The sequence below is a fragment of the Triticum aestivum genome, chromosome 1D (genome assembly GCF_018294505.1).
Source record: "Triticum aestivum cultivar Chinese Spring chromosome 1D, IWGSC CS RefSeq v2.1, whole genome shotgun sequence".
Taxonomy (NCBI): domain Eukaryota; kingdom Viridiplantae; phylum Streptophyta; class Magnoliopsida; order Poales; family Poaceae; genus Triticum; species Triticum aestivum.
This window is the reverse complement of record NC_057796.1, coordinates 426278636-426303480: the sequence shown is the minus strand read 5'-3', so window position 1 is coordinate 426303480 and position 24845 is coordinate 426278636. Positions and strand designations below refer to the sequence as shown.

At 46.3% G+C, this 24845-nt stretch overlaps 2 protein-coding genes and 1 non-coding gene across 4 annotated transcripts; all 3 read left to right on the top strand.

Moving 5' to 3' along the window:
- Nucleotides 1–7493: 7493 nt before the first annotated feature.
- LOC123172747 (putative F-box/FBD/LRR-repeat protein At4g03220) lies at nt 7494–10383 on the top strand. Its single transcript, XM_044589679.1, has 3 exons — nt 7494–8842; nt 8949–9152; nt 9796–10383. The coding sequence occupies exons 1-3, from the start codon at nt 7808–7810 to the stop codon at nt 10171–10173; spliced, it is 1617 nt and encodes a 538-aa protein (XP_044445614.1). The 5' UTR covers nt 7494–7807; the 3' UTR covers nt 10174–10383.
- Nucleotides 10384–12905: 2522 nt separating this feature from the next.
- Nucleotides 12906–17578, top strand: LOC123182605 (TLC domain-containing protein 4). 2 transcript variants are annotated; one of them, XM_044595239.1, is made up of 9 exons: nt 12906–13203; nt 13935–14095; nt 15479–15567; nt 15644–15779; nt 15895–15969; nt 16098–16219; nt 16316–16391; nt 17062–17121; nt 17203–17578. In XM_044595239.1, exons 2-9 carry the CDS (start codon nt 13961–13963, stop codon nt 17335–17337), a joined length of 828 nt encoding a protein of 275 aa, XP_044451174.1. In that variant the 5' UTR covers nt 12906–13203; nt 13935–13960; the 3' UTR covers nt 17338–17578. The 2 variants fall into 2 exon arrangements, with proteins under 2 accessions (XP_044451174.1, XP_044451173.1); XM_044595238.1 differs by having other exon boundaries at nt 12909–13194.
- A 2572-nt stretch (nt 17579–20150) lies between these two features.
- TRNAD-GUC (transfer RNA aspartic acid (anticodon GUC)) lies at nt 20151–20222 on the top strand. The gene has a single exon. It is a non-coding gene; the product is annotated as a tRNA-Asp (tRNA).
- The last annotated feature ends 4623 nt before the right edge of the window (nt 20223–24845 follow it).

Genomic DNA, 24845 nt, shown 5'->3' with positions numbered 1-24845 from the left:
CCGTCCGCTGGCGGACGGCAAAGAGGTGGGGCGTTAAGTTTTTTCAAACGGGCGGGGGGTGGGGGCCACCTCCCTCTTTGCCGTCCGCCAGCGGACGGCAAAGATTCTTTGCCGTCTGCTAGCAGACGGCAAAGAGCTGGCAGATGGCAAAGAGCTTCTTTGCCGTCTGCCATTTCTTTGTCGTCCGCTTTTTGGTAGCTGATGGCAAAGAGCTTCTTTGCCGTCAGCTAGCAGACGGCAAAGAGCTGGCAGATGGCAAATTAGCTGATTCCAGTAGTGCATGGTGCATGCTGGCAGCGACATGGGACTTGCCTATTTGATGTAACCTCAACTTGAATAATATAGCCTCCAAGTACCGGGTCGTAAGCCTGCAGCGACTCAGGACTATTCCCTCCATTGTAAAATAAATCATATACCTTGATAAAATAATAGCCATTGCGCTGAAGCGACTTTAAAGACCTCCATCATAATATTGATAATCATAATAAAAATCTAGCCATGTTGGCTATTCAAGATTTGAATAATATAATCTTATCGGTGACAAGTAGATCCGAAGCTCAAATATTCGGCAGCTCTTGGCCGATGGCGACTTAATGCGCATTCATTGTAAGCCGGAATTTCATAACCCGGCGGCTTATAGCCTTTGAGAAAATCAAGAATTGATAACCCTTTTGAGACACCAATTTCAATCTTTGATGATGGGCTTGAACTTAATCATTTATGTAAGTCATAGCTCTATAAATCCTGCACAGAGCTTAAACAACATATACCCTGGCGACTTAACGTCAAAAGCCAGGGCGGGTAACCATCCAAATGTAGTCTTATCCTGCACACAAGTAGATCACAAGAACCCTGTGATATTGAATTTTCACTGCCGGTTTATGTGACTTGTGCAGTAAGGGTGATAACCCAATCTTTAGAAATCAAGACTTTCAAATGTTTATGATTGTCATATGATGGCGACTTATCATCCAAAGTCAAGCCGGGTTTATCGAAGCCACATATATGCTTCAGATATGAACAAAAAGGGTCTCACGACAAAATCAAAGATCGCTTTCAAAAAACTTAAGCCAAATAGAAAGAAAAATTGAGGCTTCTGATTCGAATACGATCAGTAATCCGTTCCAAAGGGTTTAAACTAGGATTCGAATACGATCATGTAGCCCCCAGTGGCTTTGGCGTTGCGCCGATCAAGAAGGTACCGACAGCTATGTTCTCTTTGGTTCGAATACGACCTATGTTTGAACAGGAAGCCCCCTAATGACCTTGAGAGTTTTTTAACGACTCTGATTCGAATACGATCAAAGTCGGTTCCCAAAAGGGGTTGAGCTATGATTCGAATACGATCAAGAAGCCCCCTAGTGAGCTCGGTAGTGTGCCGATCAAGAGGGTACCGACAGCTATGTTGTCTTTGGTTCGAATACGACCTATGTTTGAACAGGAAGGCCCCTAGTGATCATGAGAATATTTAACGACTCTGATTCGAATACGATCAGGGTCACATCAAAAGGGTTAAGCTAAATTCGAATACGATCAGCTCTCAATGGTCATTAAAGCAGGGAACCTATGTTTGGGTTGTGCTTTGTAATAGACTCTTTTTGGTCCCTTTAATTTTTCCTGAGAACTCGAACTTTTGCGAGAGATAAATTCTTTTTGAACCGGAAAAAACTGGATATTGAGAGTTTTAAAGTTTTGTCATAAACAAATTTACCTTGAACCGGATTTGAGAGCTTCAAAACTTTGTGGCAGATAAATTTCCCTTGAACCGGATTTTAAACCGGATATTTAAGAGCTTCAGTGCCTTGTGGGAGATGTCAAGTCTCTTGAGCCGGATCTAAACCGGAATCCTTCTTTTTAAGCCAAAAATTTTCTGACGGCCTTTAAACTTTTCACCAATATGGCGGTAGCCTCCGGGACCGGGTTATTTTTCCCTCCAATGACCCGGAGTTCTTGAATGCATTGAAACCGACCAATGCTGCCGAGTCATATCGTTGTAGCCCCCGAGTCTCAAGACGACTCGAGGAGTTGGCTTTGAGATTCTCCATATTGACCATAGCATAAGGTGTATATCATTGGTGTTGATAGCGCGATGTGAATCCACAGAAGGTTGAAGTGACTGCGGCGGGTTATAAATGATCCTGTATGAGCCGTGCCAGCAACTCGGCCAATGGTTCCTTCCAACTGGCGATTTAAAGTTAACAAAACTGTAGTGGCGGCGACTTGTGCGCCTGCTCATTGAGCCATCCAATGCAAACGGTGGTTGATGATAATTTGCCTCCAATTTGAAAGAAAACCGGGCTACCCAAGCTGTGACTTGCTCATACCCAATAAACAGCTCATTCAGACAGGTGCAGCCCGGTATGCTGATGTAGACCAGGCAACGAGAGATGGACGACAAGGACGACCACAACATCAGAGGCGGCACAGACAGATGAATCGGCCGCGGCATTGTAAGCCGACGCGGACGGGAGAGTTAGCCACATCATGTTAATGTAGTGAACAATTGTCCTGCCTCAAAAACATCACAGGCCAGAGTGATTGCTCTTTTAAAGAAAACAATATATAGTATATATATATGCTGGATTGATTTCACCTGACATGTCAGGCCAGAAATTATCCACCGCGGAGTTGATGATCACCACGGTGAAGCTGAAATCAATCACGGCCAAGTCAACCGCTGGAGCAAACAGATGAGCCGGCCGCGGCGTTGTAAACCGGCGCGGAAGGGCGAGTCAATCGCAGGAGCGGTAAGCCGCGCGGACGCCGAGCCAATCATGGGCGTGGTTCCAGCGAGTTAATGTAGATCGAGCTACACGGGCGGCGGCTTGCGCACACCCGTTTAACAGCAAACGGGCGCAGATGCCAGTGCATGATGATGCTACCACACACTCCATAGGCATAGCATGGCACCACCTTGATAATGAATCATTGTCCTGCATAAAATATATTGCGGACCAGAATAATTTGTTCTTGGAAAAACAATATATGCGCTAATAAAATAATCCTTAGATAGATATGACCTGATTGTAGCAGAAAAAACTCCACCGGGCGGCGGCTCAACGCGGCCCCAGCGGATCAACACAGCAGAGGCGACTCAACGGCGGCTTAGAATGGCCCTGACGGCTCAAGATGGCCTCCATAGACTCAAACGCGGCACAGACGCGGGTGAATCGGCCGTGGGAGCCGGCAGGTAATTCAGCCGTGGCCTCACAAACTGGCGTGGACGGGAGAGCCAGCAGCGGTGTCGTAAGCCGGTGCGGCGAGGCCAGGAATCGCAGGCACAGTAAGCCGCGCGGACGAGCGAGTGGATGTAGACCGGGCTGCAAGGGCGGCGACTTGCGCACGCTCTGTATCCGTGGCATGAAACCACTTTTATAATGAACAATTGTCCTGCATAAAATATATTATGGGCAAGAGTAATTGTTCTCGGATAAATGATATATACTTAAAAATAGACAGAAAGAATAGCACCTGATATTTTCGTCGGATGAACGCGGACACTGATCCTGAATTACGGTGAGTACTAGCACTGTCCGTACGAAATCATCCGTACTAGTGCTAGTACGTGACTACTGAATGCCTTTGATGTTCATATGGTGACACACAGCATGTGAGGGAGCTCAATCCATTGAGCTTTGGAACTCGTGTAGATTAATTAATGGTACTTGGTCACGTGGGCGCCTAATTTTAATTTGGTACTTGGTCCAGGTGATGTTGCCCTCCACTTCCTTGCTTGGAATTGTTGCGTCAGGTTCAAATCGCCACATGCATGGGCGGCGGCTTGACTCACGGTGCAGGTGGCCTAGAGGCGAGGTCGCGTGGTGGCTGCCTGAAAAAGTGAGGCGACGGACGCGACCCGTCGGCTGGCGGGTCAAGGCCGGACGGCTCAGCAGCCGGTGGCGACTTCAATCAGGCACAAAACCGAATGGTGACGGCAATTTGCCGCAAAGCTGCGGGAGCGGCGCGAGGTGGTCGGCTTGACGCGACGAGCCTGATGAGAAAACCCGTGACAGGGCGGGTCACGGCGGCGACTCGGACAGCCGCCAGTGCGACGGACGGCGACTCGGCTGCAGAGTTGGAGACGGAGTCCAAATCTGGATCGTGTAGAACAACATTGACCGTATGCTTGTTCACGCGACAGCGACAAAATTTCCATCGGATGTGCTTTTTTCCTCCCTTTTGATTTAACTTGCCTTGGAGGACGTACGTGTGTACATTGCTTGGCTGCATTAGTATGCATGCTTGACTCGTGCGTCCGTAACAAAGACCCGTTGAACTGATGAATTTCCAAACCGGCTTCTCCTCATCCGGAAACTTACGAACTTCTCGAAACCCTAAGAAAAATCCCTCCAAGAACTCAACACCACCGTGCGCGAGCCCCACGGTGGGCGCCAACTGTCGTGGAATAGTCACGGCAGATGCCCTTAGTGTCAGGACTTAGTCGCGAGGCCAGCGCATCTATGTGGTAGCTTGAGAGGGGTTGGGCGGAATCGAGAAACGCAACGCAAGACAAGGATTTTTAGACAGCTTCGGGCCCCGGGAAACATCATCCGGTAATAACCCTACATGCTGTTTGAGGCTAGATCTCATTACGCTCATGAGGGAGTCGTCGTAAACTGGCTCTCCTCTAATTGTGTCTAGCCCTAGAGATTATTGATTGTTGCTTGTCCCTCTTTGGGGTGCCCTGCCCCTCCTTATATAAGTTAGAGGGGCGGGTTACATGCGGAGTCCTAGTAGGACTAGGACTAGTCTATCTTTTCTTACAAGTTGAATACAAGTCCGGGTCTTGCGTCCTCGTAAAGCAAATATTCGTCATCCCTTTCTCCTTAAGCCGGCCCACCAGAGTATAAGCTAGCCTGCTGGGCCTTGGGCCTTGTCGTCCGTCTGATCCGCCCGCCGGGTCTCCAGTGAGTCACAATGTCCAGGCGGGTTACCTGTGAATTGCCATGTTCGGGCGGATCACCAGTGAGTCGCCAAGCTCTAGCCAGGTCTCTGGTGAGTCGCCAAGTCTGGCCGGGTCATACCCCGGGGTATATCCCCGACATTAGCCCCCAGTTTAATTTGGATTTATCCATGTTGAACTGATCCTGCAAAATAACTCAAGAACAAATTTGACAGGTTGTGCTCCGGGTTAAATATTCTTGTAAGCCGGCACCTGATCATCCCTCAGTCCTTGACATTTTCTCCTGGAATATCCGGGTCAATAGGCCAGCTTCATAATCCGTTTGCTGACATTGGCTCTTGTAAAGAAATGTTATAAGAAATAATCCATTTGAGTCGGCCTTCAATGCTCTGATTTGACAAAAATATTGGTCTTGAAATATTCAACTGATATTCAGCCAGCTTAAAGATGTAGATCTGGCCGATTTATGATCGCCAAGATTGCCGGGTTATAAATAAATGTAGAAATGTGCTGGAAAAAAAAATAAAAAAGAAGGAATAAAGAAAACTAAAGAAAGAAACAAAAAAAATCAATAAAAACAAAAATAAAGAAAAAATGTAGAGTCTTGGAGCTTTTGCCAATGTTTTGTTCTTTGCATTTGAGGGCTCCACATTCACATCTCATTGCCATACCTAAATGAACTTTTCTGAGATATTCTTTGAATATGTATTAGTTCAATGATGTATATGTTGTTATGAATTAGCAAAACCACCCGGTGATTAGTTGCACTTTCACGGTCCTGACACTAAGCCCGGAGGTGACTCTCTGGAGCACGCGTCCGTGGTTGTTTGGCATTGCTGGAACCCTTCCTCCAGGCCACGATCGATCCGAGGGAGGAAAATGAGTGGAGGAACAGGGAGAGAGGCACAAAAGGGGAGGAGATAATTCTTCATGGTGTGGCAGCTGGACTCATGGAGGCGTTGACGGAGGTGTCGTAGCAGGGGAAGGGGGGATGGGGCCGGCGATGGCGGTGCACGAGGAAGGAACACGTGCGGGCCTGGGGTGATTTTTCTAGATTAAAGAGAGAGGTGGGCCTGAGGAAGATTTTTCTAGACGAGCAAACAGTGGAGAGACAAAGCGGTGAACCAACACGCAAGCCAGAAAATCGGATGTCTAGCGAGAGGTAAAAATTGTAGCGAATGAGCAAGGTAGAAAAACAGCTGTCGCTACCACGTTGATCGGAGACCCACCAAAAATCGGTAAGAATTCAAAACCTACACGCTGTAGTTTCTTGCATTATTTGGGTTGAAGAATATCAAATATCAATATGTGCATGATGTTGAATTTAAAGATGTAGTAATGCATCATTGTAAGAAGAACATGAAGCAAATTCATCCATTAATGGTGGATTTGTGTTCATGTTAACCAGTGATTATTTTTTTTTTTGAGGAATCAACGGGGGGGCAAGGCGCCCCACCTGAACTATCATTTCTCAAGCAGCAAGCTGCGTCAGTACACGGGAAAAGCGAGTACAGGGAGGGTTTTTAACGGGTCTTTCACACCCAAAATGGAGAGCTGAGAACTACAGCCTCAAGAAAAACTATACAGAGATAGCTAGGAGGATTGGTCTCCAGTCCAGGAGCGAGCTTCTGTCGATTGGCTTGAGGCGAAACGCCCAGTCGGAGAGGTCTGCAGCCGCAGCCTTGACGAGGCGGGTCATGGAGGGGCGCATGCCTTGGAAGACCACTTAGTGCCGGTGGTTCCAGATCCTCCAAAGGAGCAGAAGAAGCACCGTCGACCAGCAGCCGTCGGCGGTGGGGGAGGCAGGTTTTGCATCCCAGATCGATCTGCAGCACAGCGGTTGGGAGACGCCGAGAGCTGGCCAGAGTGCAGCGACCCTGCAACAGTCGAAGAGAAGATGGTTGGTGGTTTCTGACTCTTTGTGGCACAGCTCGCAGACATCCTCGGACCGCATATGCTTTTTGAGGAGATTCGCTTTGGAGTGCACTCGATCCTTGGCAACTAGCCAGCCAAATAGGCGCACCTTGTGTGGCGCCTTGGCACTCCAGAATTGGGCTTGGACCGGGCACCGAGTCCCAGCAAAGGTCAGCAGCTTGTAAATGGAGGAAGTGAGAGCCTTCTTGTCGACGCAGTCTCGCAAAACACGAGCATCCTCGTCATGATGGAGCGACGGGATTTCGGCAAGTAGGAGCTCCATCTCACTCGAGGCCACGGAGGATAGCCTTGGAGCGAGGTTAGGCCGCAGTCCACCATCAACGACCTCCTGGACGGTGGCAAGCGGCTGGATGGAATGAGAGAACAAGGCAGGCAGACGCGTCGCAAGGGCGCCGCCCAGCCCCCAATCGTCGAGCCAGAAGGCAGTCTTCCGGCCATCACCAAGCCGCACCTTGGTCAGGTCACGGAAGAGCGGGAGCAGCTGGGCGACGGGTCAGGAGGGCATTCTTGTCGTCAGCTCCGGCAAATTCCCTCCAAAACCAAGTGGCCCAAGCGGATTGCATGGGCTGGTGCAGTCGGTGAAGGAGCTTGACGAGCAGGCTTTTGTTTTAACCAGTAATGCATTCCAGCTAGTTCCGTTCATATTGTATTTTGAGTTTTTTTTTACATAGGTTTCGGTAAATTTGTGGTTCTGTGAAATTCGCTAAACAAAAAAAGATCGATGCGCATCCGGACGTCCCCCAAATCCGGCGAACCAAAGTCCTAGCGCCGCGCCCGGAGATCGCCCGCCGCACTTATCCGCCGACGTCGCCGCTCCACTTCACGCGCGGCGGCCGCCGTCGCTCCTCCTCGTAAATACATCCCTGAGGAATACCATCTGACCACCTCAACATATAATCCGCGTTCGCCCAGACGAAACTGGTGGAGCTCTCCATAGCGGAACAAAGCCGATCCAGCAAGAGACGCGCCATGGCCGGGGACCCGCGACTTCCCGGCGGCATCGACCGGATAAGCGGCCTCACGGACGACCTGCTCGGGCACATCCTCTCCTTCATGCCCGTCTGGGAGGCTGTGCGCCTGTCCGCGCTCTCCAGGCGGTGGCGGGGCGCCTGGGCCCACGCCCCCGTCCTCAACATCTCCGATAAGCAGCACCCGGACCGGTTCCTCGACTTCGCCGGCGCGGCGCTCGCGCGGTACGGCCAGCCCGACATCCCGTCCCTCGCCGTGACCATCGGTCGCCGGTCCAGTCTCGGCCCCGCCACGGCCGCTTGGCTCCGCGGCGCCATGGAGCACGTCGTCGGATCTATCCGCGTCCAGGTGGACCGGCACACCCCTCCGCTGGATCAGCTGGTTCTGCCACGCAGCCTGCGAGCCACGGCCATGGCCCTGGACTTGAGCGGCGACGTCCTCTCCAAAGGCGTGCTCGTCCTCCCGGAGCCTGCCGAACCTGCCCCTTTCCGGCGGATGACAGAGCTGAGCCTCTCGAGCGTGCGTCTGCAGGTGCAGCCAGACAGGCTTGGCGAGTTCTTGTCGTCATGCTTCCCCCAGCTGAGGAAGCTGCGCCTTCGCAAAGTTTGCAATGTGGCCGCGGAGCCGAGACTCTGGCCACTGATGCTCGATATGGACATGCTCGAGCTGGAGGTCGACAGCATCCACCAACTAACGGTGCTGCAGGTAGTGGCTGCCAAACTCCGGCTGCTGATCGTGAGACACTGCTTCGAGAGTCTGGCTGTGCTCCGCGCCGACATCGTGTTCAAGGTCTTCGCGCCGGGGCTGGAGGTGATCAGCTGGACCGGCTGGTTCCCGAAGCAGCTCAACTTCCTACCCGACGCGCAATGTGTACGCCGACTGTCCGGCATCATTGTCAACTGGCCCAGCATATCGTGGGCTGACTACTGTTTGCCGGGTGTCATGCAGTTGCTCGAGACATGCTGTGGAGCTGACCGGCTAGATCTTTGTGTCGACATCTATGATGGATGGGTTCCATCCATGGTATCAAAACAGGTAGGAACACAAATTCAAGCTTAGTAGCTAGCTCTGCAGATTGCAAACTATATAAATCATCACAAATGCACATGTGTTTTCATGTTTTTTGTTTTTGCCTGTGCAGGATTTCATGGAACGCATGCCACACCTTCCCAACATCAGGACACTCTCCCTGACGATCGTCGCGATTCTCCGAATGCTTCGCTCTCCAATTGGTGAAATTGTCTTCTGCTTCCTTAGGCGATGCCCGAACCTAACTCTGCTTCACATCGACCTATCGACGCTGCACCAGTTTACAAGGCAGGATCCGCGTTATCTTGTGTTTCCGGTAAGTATGCACCTGAGATTTCTCAATGCTTAATGACTTTTATTCATAAACTGACCATGTTAGTCTATTTATTACTCATTAGGCATGGTCAGTTATATAGAATTCTATATCAAAACAGGTAGTTCATAGCGATGATATAGTATTCTTTATAAAATGTCAGCTTCAAACTCAGATGGTGGTACAGTATGACACATGCAAGTTTATTGTGAGCAACAAATATTGGGTAACTAATTATCTGGTTGAATATTTGTAAGAGTTAGCTAACTTTATTTGTCATTGGATGTGCTTGGATGAATGTGCATTTCTATCTGTTGGGCATTAGTCTGGTGAACACATATTTGACGTAAACCTAACTGAAGAAATACTAGAAATAACATGTAGTCCTAGGCTCCTAGCAACATATAGAGCTTGTGATTTGAACATACTTTAAAACTGCTTAGATATTGTTGGTTTATATATGACCGATCAAGATTCTCCTTTCCACATATAGCATTGTAAACTGAAATTGAAGTTGAAACTTTATATGGTGATATTTGGAATTGTGATAAAACGTAATTGCATCTGCATGTGTCTTTGGAATTCTTTCTGTCATTTTGATTTTTAACCCATATCATTTATGTTTCACTCCCAACTGAACTGTCAGGAAGATGATGCTGAAACTAAAGCTGCAAAGCCATGTCAAGACCGCGAATATGATCCGCGTAAAGCACACAAATACCAATTGCGACTAGGCTCTCTTCGAAAGATAAGAATAAGTGGCTTTGCCGGAACGGATGCTGAGATGGAGCTCGCCGATCTTCTTTTCGGAATTGGAGCCGAGCGGTCGGCGCTCGAGGGGATATCTATATCATCATTTGCACAGCTGAAGGGTCGCATTGGCAGGATCGCCCAGAAGATGAGGGCACGGTTCCCTCTTGTAGGAGGGCGCTGGGAAATCTCTTCCTTGGAAGAGAGCACGTGGACGAAGAACAATGATGGCCTGGAAAGATCAAATGCTCTTAGATCAACAACCATAATGTAGTTGCAGATATATATTGAATTTACTACGTAGCACCTATGATCAGTTGGTGCTTCCGTTCAGTTTTGCTTAAATTCAGATTCTATCTCAGCATGTGACAGGTTGTATTGTCTTGCATAGAAAATCTTGTGAAATTCCTGTGTTGCAAGCATGTACCAGGTATTTGTTTGACACAAACTGGTGCAAAGTACATGAAAACATATGCGGTTTATACGGGGGATGTTATTTCCGTGCGGGAGCCGATGAGCTGAGCCTTCATTTTGACGACTGACTTGGAGATGAACTCCTTGTCTATCCACAGGTTCAGTTTCTGAAAATGTTTGTGCCTCGGTGCCTGAAATTATCCTCCTCAATCCAACAGGAAGAAACCAGCCGACGAGCATTTGTCAGCAACTCCAATCAACTCTTGCACATCTCTGCGCATGCAGATGACGAATATGTCTCGTGGCTGCATCATTCAGGAAATGAAAACCCACATTTTTGCAGTGCAACTTTTCCAAGTACACATGTTGTAGTGTACTATATTTTGTGTCTAGGATCTTCTGCAACTTTAGTCGACGCACCTATCACTTTATCTGCAAGATTCCTGAGAAGTTTGTGACACAAAAAATACTTATTCCTCAGTGTAGCATCTGGTATGCAACCCGTCCGTTCCAAGCAGGGAGAAAGCAACCGATGAACAGCGGGCATCACGAAATAAAATCAGCACCATAGTACATCCAATCGGCGTGATGTTCACCGGTAATGCCCCCAAAGCAGCTAGTCAATCAAATCATGCACATTTTTGCAGATGCTGGTGACCAAAGATATCTGTCCGCTGTCCTGGCCGCGTCATTCAGAGAAACAAGATCACATTTTCGTAACTCAACTTTTGCAAGTACTACTGGCTCAGATGAGCCCGGGTGTGACCATTAAAAGCGTTTTAAATAGCAAAAGAAATTGATTATTTTACGATACAAGATGTTCATGTGCGTAATGTCTGAAGCTTGGATATCCAAAGAGCTCATGACAAAAAAGACACATGGAATTTGTCTTTTTTGCCATGAGCTCCTCGAGTGCCCAAACACCCTAAAATTTTCACAAACATCATGCTTGAGCATCTTACGCCACACACATACAAAAGATTTCTTTTGACTTTTTCTGCATTTTTTTGTATTTTCACTGTTTATCATGTGTAGATGAGTCCAGACACCGAATTGAATTATTGATTTTGTGTCTACTTTTTCTTTTGCAGCCCTTTTAGATGCACATATGACTTATAAAATCTTTTTCTAAACTTGACAATAATGCTTGTATTTTTTGGGTTTATTTTAATCTTCTAGGTGATGTTTATTCAGACTTGGGGACCCTTCCGTTTCCTGCTCTGGTTCTAACACAATCTTCTAGGTGATGTTTATTTTAATTTTTTTAGACTACAAAGCACCTGTGGCAACTTCATCAATTTCAAGATGTTGTGTCGGCTTTGAATGTGGTAATAGGGTATGTGGGCATCTATGTTTGTAAGTACACCATGTTAGGGACCCTTCCGTTTCCTGCTCTGGTTCCAACACAATCGGCCTGCCTCCCCCAAGAAAAGTCTAGGGTTCCCCTGCCTCCCGCCGGCACCGCCGTCGGTCTGCCTCATCTTCGATGGCCTTAGGGCCATGGCGGCGCGGTGGATCTCGGCCTTCGTCGGCCAGAGGGCTTTCTTTTTATTTATATCTTCGCGTTTTGTTAGAGTTTGTGTCCTGCTCAGAAAGACGAGACGGCGGCGGCTCCCTGAAGATGGAATAAGATTCTCCCCACCTAGCCCCTGTTTCGATGGTGTGTCTAGCATCATCGGTGAGCGCGTGGAGGTGTGCCTTCGGCGGATCTGTAATTGGTGGATTTGCTTGGATCTAGTCGTAGTTCGTCTATGTTCATGTGTTTTCAGGTTGGATCCTTCCGATCTACGCTACTCCCTCCATTCCATAATGTAGTGCCTATAGATTTTTGTGGAAGTCAAACTTTGCCAACTTTAACCAAGTGTATAGAGAAAACAGTCTACATCTACAATATCAAACATGTACATTCTGAAAATATAACTCATGATGTATCCAATGATGTGCATTTGGTATTCTAGATGTACCTACATTTCTCTATAAATATGGTCAAAGTTTGTAATGTTTGACTTTCGCAAAAATCTATAGGCACTACATTATGGAACGGAGGGAGTACTATATATCGACGGCGGCTGCTGTTCTACTACGCTGGTCCTATGTGGTCTTAGCACGACGACTTACCGACTGTCTACTGCCACAAGTTTTGCCCGGCTCCGGCAAGGGAGGGGCAATGCTTCAGTACTTGTAGTCGTCACTAGGTAATCAAGGGATATGGATGTAATTTTTATTATTTCTGGTGTTTGTCGTAATGATCGAAGACGCATAGGTCGGATGTTTTCTAAAAAAAGGTATACCGTGTTAGAAAAAAACTAATTTAATGAAAACCATTCATGAACTTGTTTATTTGCACCGGCGGAACGAAGTGATGCCACGTGTCGCGGCCGGGGACGCGCACGAACGAGCGAGCGAGGCTTCGCGACCCGTTCCGATCGCCGTGTACTACTAGTTTCTCGAAAAGAAAACTAGCATCGTACTTTATTTATTTGTTTATATACTCGTATTTATTTAATTAACTTATTTCTCCGGCCGCGACAGCACTTTGCATTATTTATTGCTCCGGCCGCGTCGCAATAATGCTCCTGCCGTGGAGCGAAATCCTTCTCCCGGAATTTTCTCTCTTGCCGTGGCCCGTGGGCATCGTCTCGTCTGCGGATTCCTTCCATCCAGTCCAGCGCTTTCTCCTCGCTCCCACCCCACCCTTCCCCTCCAATAGCCAAGCAAGAACTGGGACACAAGCAAAGCTTTGCCAAGAGGACTACCACCAGAGGAGGAGACAAGGAATCCGCCGCGCTCGCTTCCCCTCCAGCCCAACCCCAACCCCAACCAGGCCCCGCGGCGACCACAAGCTCCTCCGCTCCCCGCAACCTCGCCTCGCCACGCTCAGGTCGGTCAGGTGAGCTCCCCCTCCCTCCCCCCTGCCCCGCTCCTTCTGCGCTTCAGCTTGCTCTGCTCGCGTGCTTGGAGGACTGGAACTGGAAGCTTGGATTCCGACTAATCTGTGGAGATTGAAAGAGGGCAGACCCGGTCCTGGCGGCGGTTTCCCGCGGGGGATTTGGGGAGCTCGGTTAAACCTCTTTTTTTTTTTGAACCTCTGGTATGTTGGGGGAGTGGGATCGACGGTAGAGACGCTGCTGCGCCTGATCTTTTATTAGTTGTAGTTCTAGCACGCGCTGGCTTGGCCACCTCACACACAGTCCACGGGCAGCGCGTCTGCTGCTTGTTACCGTCCTGGATGGATGGATACTGTACCTACTTTCTACCAGTTCAAGCCTGGTTTTCCCCTGATTGCAGCGGAACTTCACTTTTACTACAGTTGGTTGCATTTGCATGGGACAGGGCTAAATGCTGGCGTTTACTTCCACTTTTCGTCTTCTCTTGAGTACTAATTGTAGAAGAATCAAAACAAAACATGTCTTCTCTGATAGCGATTTGTCTCCTGAAATCGTTGATCCGTTACCCATGTGATGGAAGGTTGTTTGCTGTACCTGGCTGGAGATAATTGGGCCGGGACACCATAATTGTAGATATCGCGAAATGCTCATTAGTCCTGTGAGCTTTCATGCATGCACATTCTCAATTAGTAACTGCTGCTACTTAAATATCTCTGTCTGCTTTCTTCATTAGGCTGTTGAGTGGCCAGAAATCTGGATATGGATGTGCCTGCGGCTCCAGCCATGGCATTTAAAGCCTACAAGTACAAAGAGGTTCTTGTCAGGGACTACTTGCTCGCAGACTCGTATGCTCCATACGCTGCTGTGCTCGGGGGGATCCTGATGTGCAAATTGGTAATGTCATTCACCCTTGTTCTGTTAAGTCTTATGACCACTCTACTAGTAACCGTGCAATAACCTTTTTGTGTAGCATGTTGATTGGGCAAAAAATGTGTTAAACTTCTTTTCATGTTCATGTAGTTTGACTTACTGAGTTTCATGTGGGCGCTCAACTTTAATCTATTAATTAGAAAATGTTCTCATTATATTTTGAGTTTTTTTTTTCTGTAACATGTCAATTCGTATTGGTTTTATTCACCCTTTCCAAACCCGTGATTACACTGATGAGTGTAGATTAGGCGCCAGTTGAGCAAAGAAAATTTGCTTAGCAGTACATATTTGCTTATTAAGGTTTTGTATTTATTTGCAGATATACTTTATTTGTTTGACCTCAGTTCAGTATTCACTGTGACTTTATAAGCTAAGGTCAAATGTGATGCGGCTTTGAGCCCCACCATGTTATGGTTAAGCTAACGCAAACGGATTTTGGTTGAGCTAACTCAAATGTATTTTGGTTGAGCTAACTCAAACGCATCTTTGGTTGAGCTAACACAAATAAATTTTGAGTTTGATCGTATTGGTTTTATTCACCCTTCCAAACCGTGATTACACTGATGAGTGTAGACCAGGCACCAGCCACCAGTTGAACAAAGAAATTTTGCTTAGCAGTACATAATTGCTTATTAAGGTTGTATTTATTTGTAGATATATTTCATTTGTTTGACCTCAGTTCAGTATTCATTATGACTTTGTAAGCTAAGGTCAAATGCGATACAGCCTAAAGCCACACCATGTTATGGTTAAGCTAACGCAAACGGATTTTGGTTGAGCTAACTCAAACGGATTTTGGTTGAGCTAACTCATACGTATTTTTGGTTGAGCTAACACAAATAAATTTTGAGTTTGACTCGTATTGGTTTTATTCGCCCTTCCAAACCATGATTACACTGATGAGTGTAGATCAGGCGCCAGCCACCAGTTGAACGAAGAAATTTTGCTTAGCAGTACATAATTGCTTATTAAGGTTTGTATTTATTTGTAGATATATTTCATTTGTTTGACCTCAGTTCAGTATTCATTATGACTTTATAAGCTAAGGTCAAATGCGATACAGCCTAAAGCCACACCATGTTATGGTTAAGCTAACGCAAACGGATATTGGTTGAGCTAACGCAGATGAATTTTTACTGAGCTAACTTAGTATAGAAGGTATTCTTTGAGTAGCTTGCTGCAATAGAGTAGTGTGATACTAGCAATGAACATGATTTCTAGCATGCGTTGTCTCTGTGAACCTTAATTCTCAATGGAACTTCGAAAATGCATTTATCATACCTGAACTTCAATCATTGTAGAAGTTTCTTGACTATCACATAACATTATTTGTGTTTGTTATCTCAGGCCTATGATTTCACGCGCATTATCAGTTCATTTAACTTCAAAGGTTATGCTTCTCTTAACAATATGCAGAAGATCGAATGGAACAACAGGTGAGATTAATTTTACAACTTAGTATCCAACTCCCTCCTTTGTTATACATAATATTTATGATGTTTTATCTTCTAGGGGGATGTCCACTGTCCATGCAATATTCATTACAGTTATGTCAGTATACCTAGTGTTCTTCTCGGGTATGTTTTCTGACCAGCTGGATGGACCAGTAACAGTGAGAAGTTCAAGCCTCTCCAGTTTTACATTAGGGGTATGTGTATGCTATTACTTCATTTTATTTTCTTGAGAGAATGCACCAAAAGCTTCTTGTTTAACATCTCTAGCTTTCCATTGCTTCGTTCTGAGCTGAATCTCATGTTTTCCAGGTCTCTATTGGGTATTTCATTACAGACATTGCCATGATATATTGGCTTTACCCTGCCCTTGGTGGAATGGAGTATGTAAGTAAATATGCTTTTGTCATGCCTTCCCCTTCTCCTCCTGTTCCACGTTCTAACTGACTAACCTTTGCCGGCTACTCTCATTCGACTCTTCTAAACTGCCTTTCTGTCTTTATTGTTACTTTTAGGTTATCCACCACATGCTGTCACTTATGTCTACAATGTACGCTATGCTTTCTGGGGAAGCACATGTATACATATACATGGGTCTCATCACTGAGACTACAACGCCAGGAATCAATCTAAGATGGTAACTTGTATATATGAACAAGTTCACAATTGTTGTTTATATATTGCCATACTTCAATCTGCCTAAACTGATATTATGTCCCTTGGTCTCATCAAGGTTCCTTGATGTTGCTGGAATGAAGAACTCCAAAGCTTACCTTGTTAACGGAGTTGCAATGGTTGTTACTTGGCTGGTAAGCACAAGCCACTATCTTGCTTATAAACGACACTAATTTGCAATGGTTCTTACTTGGCTGGTAAGAACAAGACACTATTCACTTATAAAATGACACATCGTATGGATGTTTAGAAAAACATTGAACTTGTATAACCACATCCAAGATTGTTGACTGCAGTAGTCCTACAATTTTCTGATTCACAATGTGTCCTAGCCTTCAAATCAGTGTAGTTGTGTTGACTGTTGACTACTTTGAATCTGACAAGTGGCTTGCTTCGAGGATATATTACTGATACATAAGTCTGTTTGTCCTACGCTAGAAACTGGAATTTGCTGCTGCACACCACAAAGGGAATAATTATCCATTACACACCACAAAGGGAATAATTATCAATTGGATCTTCTGAATTTCACGTTTCAAATTGGTAGCATACATCACATAAGTTTTGGTAGGTCATTTAAGTATTGGATTGTTTGTAAGGACAAACGTGGCCTTTGTAACTCCTTAGGGACTTGAGATAAAATTATGAAATTTACAGCCATAACGTGACCACTAATAGTACTCAGATTTACTCAAATCTGTTTGCTAAATCAGTATTATGATGCGTATGGTCTAAAAAACAAATATGATGTATTTTTATTACAACCAATTGGTTCCTAATCTCGAAACAAATGCCTTCATGCAGGTTGCAAGGATAATCCTGTTCATGTACTTGTTTTACCACATGTTTGTACATTATGACCAGGTATATGACGGTTCATTCTGAGTTCACTATGCACCACAGCTACCGCACACATAATTCTGAGTTATACTTGTTCATTGACAGATTAAGAAGATGAACACCTTCGGCTATTTTCTGGTACTTATTGCGCCTTGCATAATCTTCGTGATGAATGTGCTTTGGTTCTCCAAGATCCTAAAAGGCCTCAAGAAGACGATGGCCAAGAGGCATGCTGAGTAGTGGAATGTGTGTTCATGATTAACGTACGGCCACCATCCGATCATCTGTAGATTTGGTTACATCTGCATATAGCTTATGAGTAGTCAGTCACTACTGTAGCCCATACCTGTGATTTCAGCTCGGCTGTCATGTTTCGGTGTATGACTACCCAGCCAGCCTTTCCTAGACGCTCGATTTGTATATATGTTTGGTTACGGCTGCATTTACCTATTTGCATGTTAATAAATCTTTTAGTTGTGTATATGTGCTTGTATCTCTGAGCCTGTCTTTGAGTGAATTTTTTCTGTGTTTCAGTCGCATATTTTTGTCATTTTCCATAGTTCTGGAGATCCCTCTAGTGAGTCTGCCTTCGTAACGAAAATACGCTCACCTTAAGGATATTTCCTCTTTATCTCCCACGCAATTAAATTAGAATTCGTGAAAACTCGGCGCAGCTTGCTATTAGGTCTCTGGCCTTGCAATGGAGCCAATTCCCAATACATATTGAGACTGACTGTCCTAAGCTGTTAATCTTCAGAGGAAAGAAGGTGTGGGTAGATCAAAGCTTTGGCTTCTTTGTGCATGATATCGAATTGCTCATGGCACAACAAAATACCTGTATTGCTCATGTTCGACTGAATAGTAATCTTGTTAGTCATACTTTGTCAAGTCATGGTAGAAGTAGTGGCCGAACGGCTGTGTGGCTTGCTTCTGGCCCAATTTTTTGTTGTTGAACTTTGTAATTCTGAGAGTAGCTCTGCTACATGAGTAATATACATGTCACCAAAAAAAAAGCCAGGACTCGCGCTCACGTCGCTCTCCAGGGGGGCGCCCCGAGCGAACCCTAGCCGCCACCGCCCCGTCCCTCGCCTCTGCAGCCTGCGGCCTGGCCGCTGCCGGAGGAGGCCGACGGGCGAAGCACGCCTCGGAGGACGGCAGCGGCAGGGCACTCTTCTCCTCGCGGCGGCGCGTTGCCCTGGACGGCGTGGCCCACTTGCGGCGTGGCGGTGAAAGCCGGCGCGGTGGATCTGGCGGTGAACCTCTCGTCAGCGCGGCGAGGAGGTTCTGCATGGCTGACCGGGGTCGCGCGCGAGGGATTCAGGTCGTCTGGCTAGATCTCGTGTTTGCGCCTTCGTCTTCAGCCGACGCGGTCAGGGCGGCGACCCTGGCGTGCGGCGGCGGCCGTTTCCCCCATGGCCGGTGGGTTGAGTCGTTGGCTTGCCTGGCCGGGTGTTGGCTGGCGGCGGTGGCTGCGGATCTGGCGTCCCGGGCAGATCCGTTGTGGTTCGGCTATGGCTGGCCGGCGGCGCGTGATGGGGCCGGGGTGGGGCGGCCGGAGGTCCTCAACCGGCTTTTTCGATGACACCATACATCTACATGCCGAGGGTGTGCTCGGATCCAGTCAGCAGCGAGATCGTGGTGGCGCTACTTCCGGTGAAAATCGCGCCGACTTCGGTCATGGCGGACGATGACGGCGTCTCCGACGCCCCCTGTTGAGGCATCGTCGTTGCAAACTGCATCAACATGATCTGGATGTTCCGGAGGAAACCCTAGACCTGGGTCTACTGGATCGGACGATGAGAGCGCCTTCGATGTCGTGCTCCCTCCTGAGGGCATCGTTTTGGAGCAGGAGCTGGCTGGAGGGGACGAGGAGGAGCGGTGCCGCAAGGCCGACGACGGATCCCGGCGGCATATGGCGCTGCGGAGTTTCGGCGACGGGCGCGTGTGGATGGATACGTGCAGGATGGTGGCGTTGTCTGGCGCCGTGGTGGCGTCGACGGCAGCTAGACCGGGCAAGGTAGATGCAGCAGTACAGTACTGAAGATGGAGTGGTGGCAGGTGGCTGCGGTGGCCTCATACCCGGCAGGTGTCCTGGTTGAGGAGTGCGCCGGACTGGTGGGTGCCCCATACCCGGCAGGCGTCCTGGTTGGGACCTCAGGTCTTAGATGTTAGGTTTGGCTGCGAGATCTGTTTGGTATTATGTCTAGACTATCAGCATCCCTTCATCAACTGGATAGGAGTAGCGACAGATGTTGTCTAGACGGTGGCTTTAGTCTTACTGGTGTATGATTTTATAAGGTCTTGTATGAATAATTAATAAAATGACTGCTTGCATCGTCCAGATGCAGAGGCGGGGGTCCTCCTCCATTTAAAAAAAAACATAAGTAATATACAAGTTATTTCCCACACGCAAAAAAGGGCAGATTGGGTGAAGGGTGTTTGTAAGTGAACCAAAACACCGATATCCCTCCAAGTTGAAGTACCAGCTAATCAGATGCCTAGAAAAGTGCCCCCTCTACCTTGGAAGCTTTACTGCATTATGCGCTTGGACTGTGGCGGTGAGCATTGCATCTCTAGGCCAACCCCAGCCTTCTTCACCACGTCCCAAGATCGAGCCTGCCAAAGCTCTGCGTGGACGTCCATAGCCCCGACAAGTCGTGGTGCTCGGTCCCTGCGTTCAGGACAGGGGTAGGGTTATTATTACGGCGGTGGAGCACGCACGGGTCCCTGGCGCACGACTGCACGAGAAAGATGTCTCCAGTCGGGGAGTTCATGATGGAGAAGCCTAAGCCTGGACCTGGCGTGCGAGAAAGATGGCTTCCAGTGGGGGCGTTCATGACGGAGAAGCGGCATATCACGTGGAATGCGGTGCTGCTACTGCTTCTGCGACGCATGAAAAAAGGAAGGTGACCTTTTCTTTTTTGCAGTGATGAATAAGGAGACTTTGTATGTGGCGGAATATAGAAGGCAACGTGCTTCGCTGCTTGGTCAGGCCTGAAGCAACTAGTTATTGTCCGTTAATTAAGCTTTCCATTCGATCAAAGCACAAGCAAGTCGTTGTAGTATAGTGGTAAGTATTCCCGCCTGTCACGCGGGTGACCCGGGTTCGATCCCCGGCAACGGCGTATTTTTTTCGTTTTCTCCGTCCTGCGGTTCTCTTTTTGTGTTCGAGCGCCGTCGTTCTATTCAGCGCCAAGACATGGAAGCAACGCAGGTTAAGGTCCCCCCGTATAAACATGGTACAATCGGCATTGAAAGTAAAATAATTTGTGTGATGTTCGTATACTTAAACATCACTAGAAATTTGAGGATACCCTAAAAAACTAGAGTTATTATGATAAAGAAAAATGAGACCAACCCTCGTTGACATTTTCTATAGGAGAAACTCCACAGACCACAAGCACCGCGTGTCCGAGGCGGGACTCGAACTCGGGTGGGCTAACAGCAACCCCAGCAGCCCAGCCCACGTGTCGACGCCCCGTGCTCAACTAGAGTTATGATTAAGAGTACTAGAGATTTGAGAATACTCTAAAAAATAGAGGTATGAGGATATTACGAGATTTTTCTAAGCGAATGTCGCCATGTCTAGCTTTATGGATTTGCAAACGCAGTTACAAACCATAAAGACATTGGGATCATCGATCCAATTACACGGGACTTTGTGCCTCAAAAGTCAAAACTATCATCAAAACTGTGGGCAAACTAGTCGTAATTACGTCACCATAGCTCTCGTTGGTTTGTGATAAGCAGATTGGCAGCAAGATCAGAACTCTAAGGCCTACTAGCAAGGACACATGGCACCACGAGCTACCCTCTTTGTACTCTATCTTCAACTATCTCGATGGTCGAAGAACCTTCTCGCGGATACACCCCAAGACCAAGGAAGTATCGGATCTAATCCCAACCTCTAGCCTTCCCTCCATGCGCATGGTCGGCATGTCAGGGAGGAGGGACTAGGCCAAGACAAAAATTCTCGATAAGCTTGGGGCCGCCTATCTCGAGATGGAATGCGTCAAGCGAGATTGGAGATGAAGTAGCATATAAAACGGTCCTCCAAAATCCGACAACTGAAACTCTTATGGTGACCAGTATCATCTGGGCAAGGTATTGGAGGATCTCAAGTCATTAGCTTTTAACACTCGATCTCTACGAGATCAGGTCACGAACGTTGAGATGCAAATCGACGTGGACCGACTAGCTATCATAAAAAGGGTGCACCTAAAACCCAAGGATAGAGAAACGATACGAACGCACCTAAACCTCATTATAGGCCCAGGCATCTAATGGGTCTTGAGTCATGCGGCGCCAGAGTAGGCACTCGTAAGGGATAATGGGCAGGCGCGTTTCTTTAGAGATTCTATGGTTGTAGTTGCACATCATAACTGTAGGATCACTTGATCGGTTTGTATCCCTTGAATATGAGAATGATACAAACTACCATATACCATGATAGTTCAAATGGATCTTAAATTGGATAGTCAGTTCAAATGATACAAATTTCTAGATTTCTGGTTGAAAGGGCTTCAAATTTTGCACTAAATTTTACAAACTTCTGGGGTGTTGGGGCCTGGGGGGGGGGGGGGTTTAAGTTGACCAAAACTGCCAAGTGACTACTATTCTTCATGCAAGGTGTCATCGCCTCTTGCTTTTAGGCACACAATTCAAGGAGAAGATGTAGACTCCATGCAACATCCCATCGCCTCTTGTGTGCGGTAGTTAGGCGTTTCTCCCTATGAACATCCCCAACAAGGGTATGTCGATGCCTGATACGTCTCCAACGTATCTATAATTTATAAAGTATTCATGCTATTATATTATCCATCTTAGATGTTTTATATGCATTTATATGATATTTTATATGATTTTTGGGACTAACCTATTAACCTAGAGCCCAGTGCCAGTTTCTGTTTTTTTCCTTGTTTTTGAGATTTACATAAAAGGAATACCAAACGGAGTCCAATTGACGTGCCAATTTTTGATGATTTTTCTGGACCAAAAGAAGCCCCCGGAGTAAAAGAGTTGGGCCAAGACAGTCCCGGGCTGCCCACGAGGGTGGGGGGCGCACCCACCCCCCCTGGGCGTGGGCCCCTGCCTCGTGGACAACCCGGAGACCCCCCTGACGTGAGACCTATGCCAAAAAATCCTATAAATACTGAAACCTCCAGAAAATAACCTAGATCGGGAGTTCCTCCGCCGCAAGCCTCTGTAGCCACCAAAAACCAATCGGGACCCTGTTCCGGCACCCTGCCGGAGGGGGGATCCCTCACCGGTGGCCATCTTCATCATCCCGGCGCTCTCCATGACGAGGAGGGAGTAGTTCACCCTCGGGGCTGAGGGTATGTACCAGTAGCTATGTGTTTGATCTCTCTCTCTCTCTCTCTCTCTCTCTCTCTCTCTCTCTCTCGTGTTCTTGATTCGGCACGATCTTGATGTACCGCGAGCTTTGCTATTATAGTTGGATCTTATGATGTTTCTCCCCCTCTACTCTCTTGTAATGGATTGAGTTTTCCCTTTGAAGTTATCTTATCAGATTGAGTCTTTAAGGATTTGAGAACACTTGATGTATGTCTTGCATGTGCTTATCTGTGGTGACAATGGGATATCACGTGATTCACTTGATGTATGTTTTGGTGATCAACTTGCGGGTTCAGTGACCTTGTGAACTTATGCATAGGGGTTGGCACACGTTTTCGTCTTGACTCTCCGGTAGAAACTTTGGGGCACTCTTTGAAGTACTTTGTGTTGGTTGAATAGATGAATCTGAGATTGTGTGATGCATATCGTATAATCGTACCCACGGATACTTGAGGTGACATTGGAGTATCTAGGTGACATTAGGGTTTTGGTTGATTTGTGTCTTAAGGTGTTATTCTAGTATGCACTCTATGATAGATCGAACGGAAAGAATAGCTTCGTATTATTTTACTACGGACTCTTGAATAGATCGATCAGAAAGGATAACTTTGAGGTGGTTTCGTACCCTACAATAATCTCTTCGTTTGTTCTCCGCTATTAGTGACTTTGGAGTGACTTTTTGTTGCATGTTGAGGGATATTTATATGATCCAATTATGTTATTTTTGTTGAGAGAACTTGCACTAGTGAAAGTATGAACCCTAGGCCTTGTTTCAACGCATTGCAATACCGTTTGTGCTCACTTTTATCAATAGTTACCTTGCTGTTTTTATAATTTCAGATTACAAAAACCTATATCTACCATCCATATTGCACTTGTATCACCATCTCTTCGCTGAACTAGTGCACCTATACAATTTACCATTGTATTGGGTGTGTTGGGGACACAAGAGACTCTTTGCTATTTGGTTGCAGGGTTGTTTGAGAGAGACCATCTTCATCCTACGCCTCCCACGGATTGATAAACCTTAGGTCATCCACTTGAGGGAAATTTTCTACTGTCCTACAAACCTCTGCACTTGGAGGCCCAACAACGTCTACAAGGAGAAGGTTGCGTAGTAGACATCAAGCTCTTTTCTGGCGCCGTTGCCGGGGAGGTTAGTGCTTGAAGGTATATCTTTAGATCTTGCAATCGAATCTTTTTGTTTCTTGTTTTATCACTAGTTTAGTCTACAAAAGAAAACTACAAAAAATGGAATTAAGGGTGCCTCATATGCTTCATCTTTTTAATGTCTTTCGTGAAAATGATGGGAAGGAAAATTGTGCTCAAGTACTAGAAGAAGAATTACATAGAATGCTTGGAATAAAATATGTGAATGATGAGCATGATTGCAATGTTGTTAGTATGATTTCTTTGAATACCCATGATGCTAATTATATGCAAAGCCACAAGCTTGGGGATGCTATGTTTGATGAAGATGATATGTTTAGTCCCCCAAGTTTTGATGAGCAAATTTATTATGATGAAAGCATGCCTCCTATTTATGATGATTATTGTGATGACACGTATGCTATAAAGAATAAAGATAACCATGAAACTTGTCATCATGATTTTAATTTTCAATTGGATTATGCTTTACATGATAGTTATTTTGTTGAGTTTGCTCCCACTATTCCGAATGAGAAGAATTTTGCTTATGTGGAGAGTAGTAAATTTTCTATGCTTGTAGATCATGAAAAGAATGCTTTATGTGATGGTTATATTGTTGAATTTATTCATGATGCTACTGAAAATTATTATGAGGGAGGAACATATGCTTGTAGGAATTGCAATAATATCAAGTTTCCTCTCTATGTGCTTAAAGTTTTAAAGTTATGCTTGTGTTGCCTTCCTATGCTAGTTGATTATTGTTCCCATCAGTTGTTTGCTCACAAAATCCCTATGCATAGGAAGCGGGTTAGACTTAAATGTGCTAGTCATATTCTTCATGATGCTCTCTTTATGTTTCAATTCTTATGTCTTATGTAAGCATCATTGAAATCATCATGCCTAGCTAGGGGCGATAAACGTTAGAGCTTGTTGGGAGGCAACCCAATTTTATTTTAGTTTTTTGCTTTTTGGTTCTGTTTAGTAATAAATATTTGATCTAGCCTCTGGTTAGATGTAGTTTTATGTTTTAATTAGTGTTTGTGCCAAGTAAGACCTATAGGATCTTCTTGGATGATAGTTATTTGATCTTGCTGAAAATTCCAGAAACTTTCTGTTCACGAAAACAATTGTTTAAAATCACAGAAACGTGATAAAATACTGATTCCAATTGCAGTAGATCAATAAACAAATTATCTAGGTCGTCCTATTTTGGTAGATGTTTCTGAGTTCCATAAGTTTGCGTT

Excerpts from the sequence above, each read along its gene's own strand:
- LOC123172747 (XM_044589679.1), top strand. The coding sequence starts at position 7,808 with ATGGCCGGGGACCCGCGACTTCCCGGCGGCATCGACCGGATAAGCGGC. Across the intron at positions 8,843-8,948 it reads CATCCATGGTATCAAAACAG|GATTTCATGGAACGCATGCC; the intron begins GTAGGAACACAA and ends TTGCCTGTGCAG. Across the intron at positions 9,153-9,795 it reads CGCGTTATCTTGTGTTTCCG|GAAGATGATGCTGAAACTAA; the intron begins GTAAGTATGCAC and ends CTGAACTGTCAG.
- LOC123182605 (XM_044595239.1), top strand. The coding sequence starts at position 13,961 with ATGGATGTGCCTGCGGCTCCAGCCATGGCATTTAAAGCCTACAAGTAC. Across the intron at positions 15,568-15,643 it reads AAGATCGAATGGAACAACAG|GGGGATGTCCACTGTCCATG; the intron begins GTGAGATTAATT and ends TTTATCTTCTAG. Across the intron at positions 15,970-16,097 it reads CCCTTGGTGGAATGGAGTAT|GTTATCCACCACATGCTGTC; the intron begins GTAAGTAAATAT and ends TGTTACTTTTAG.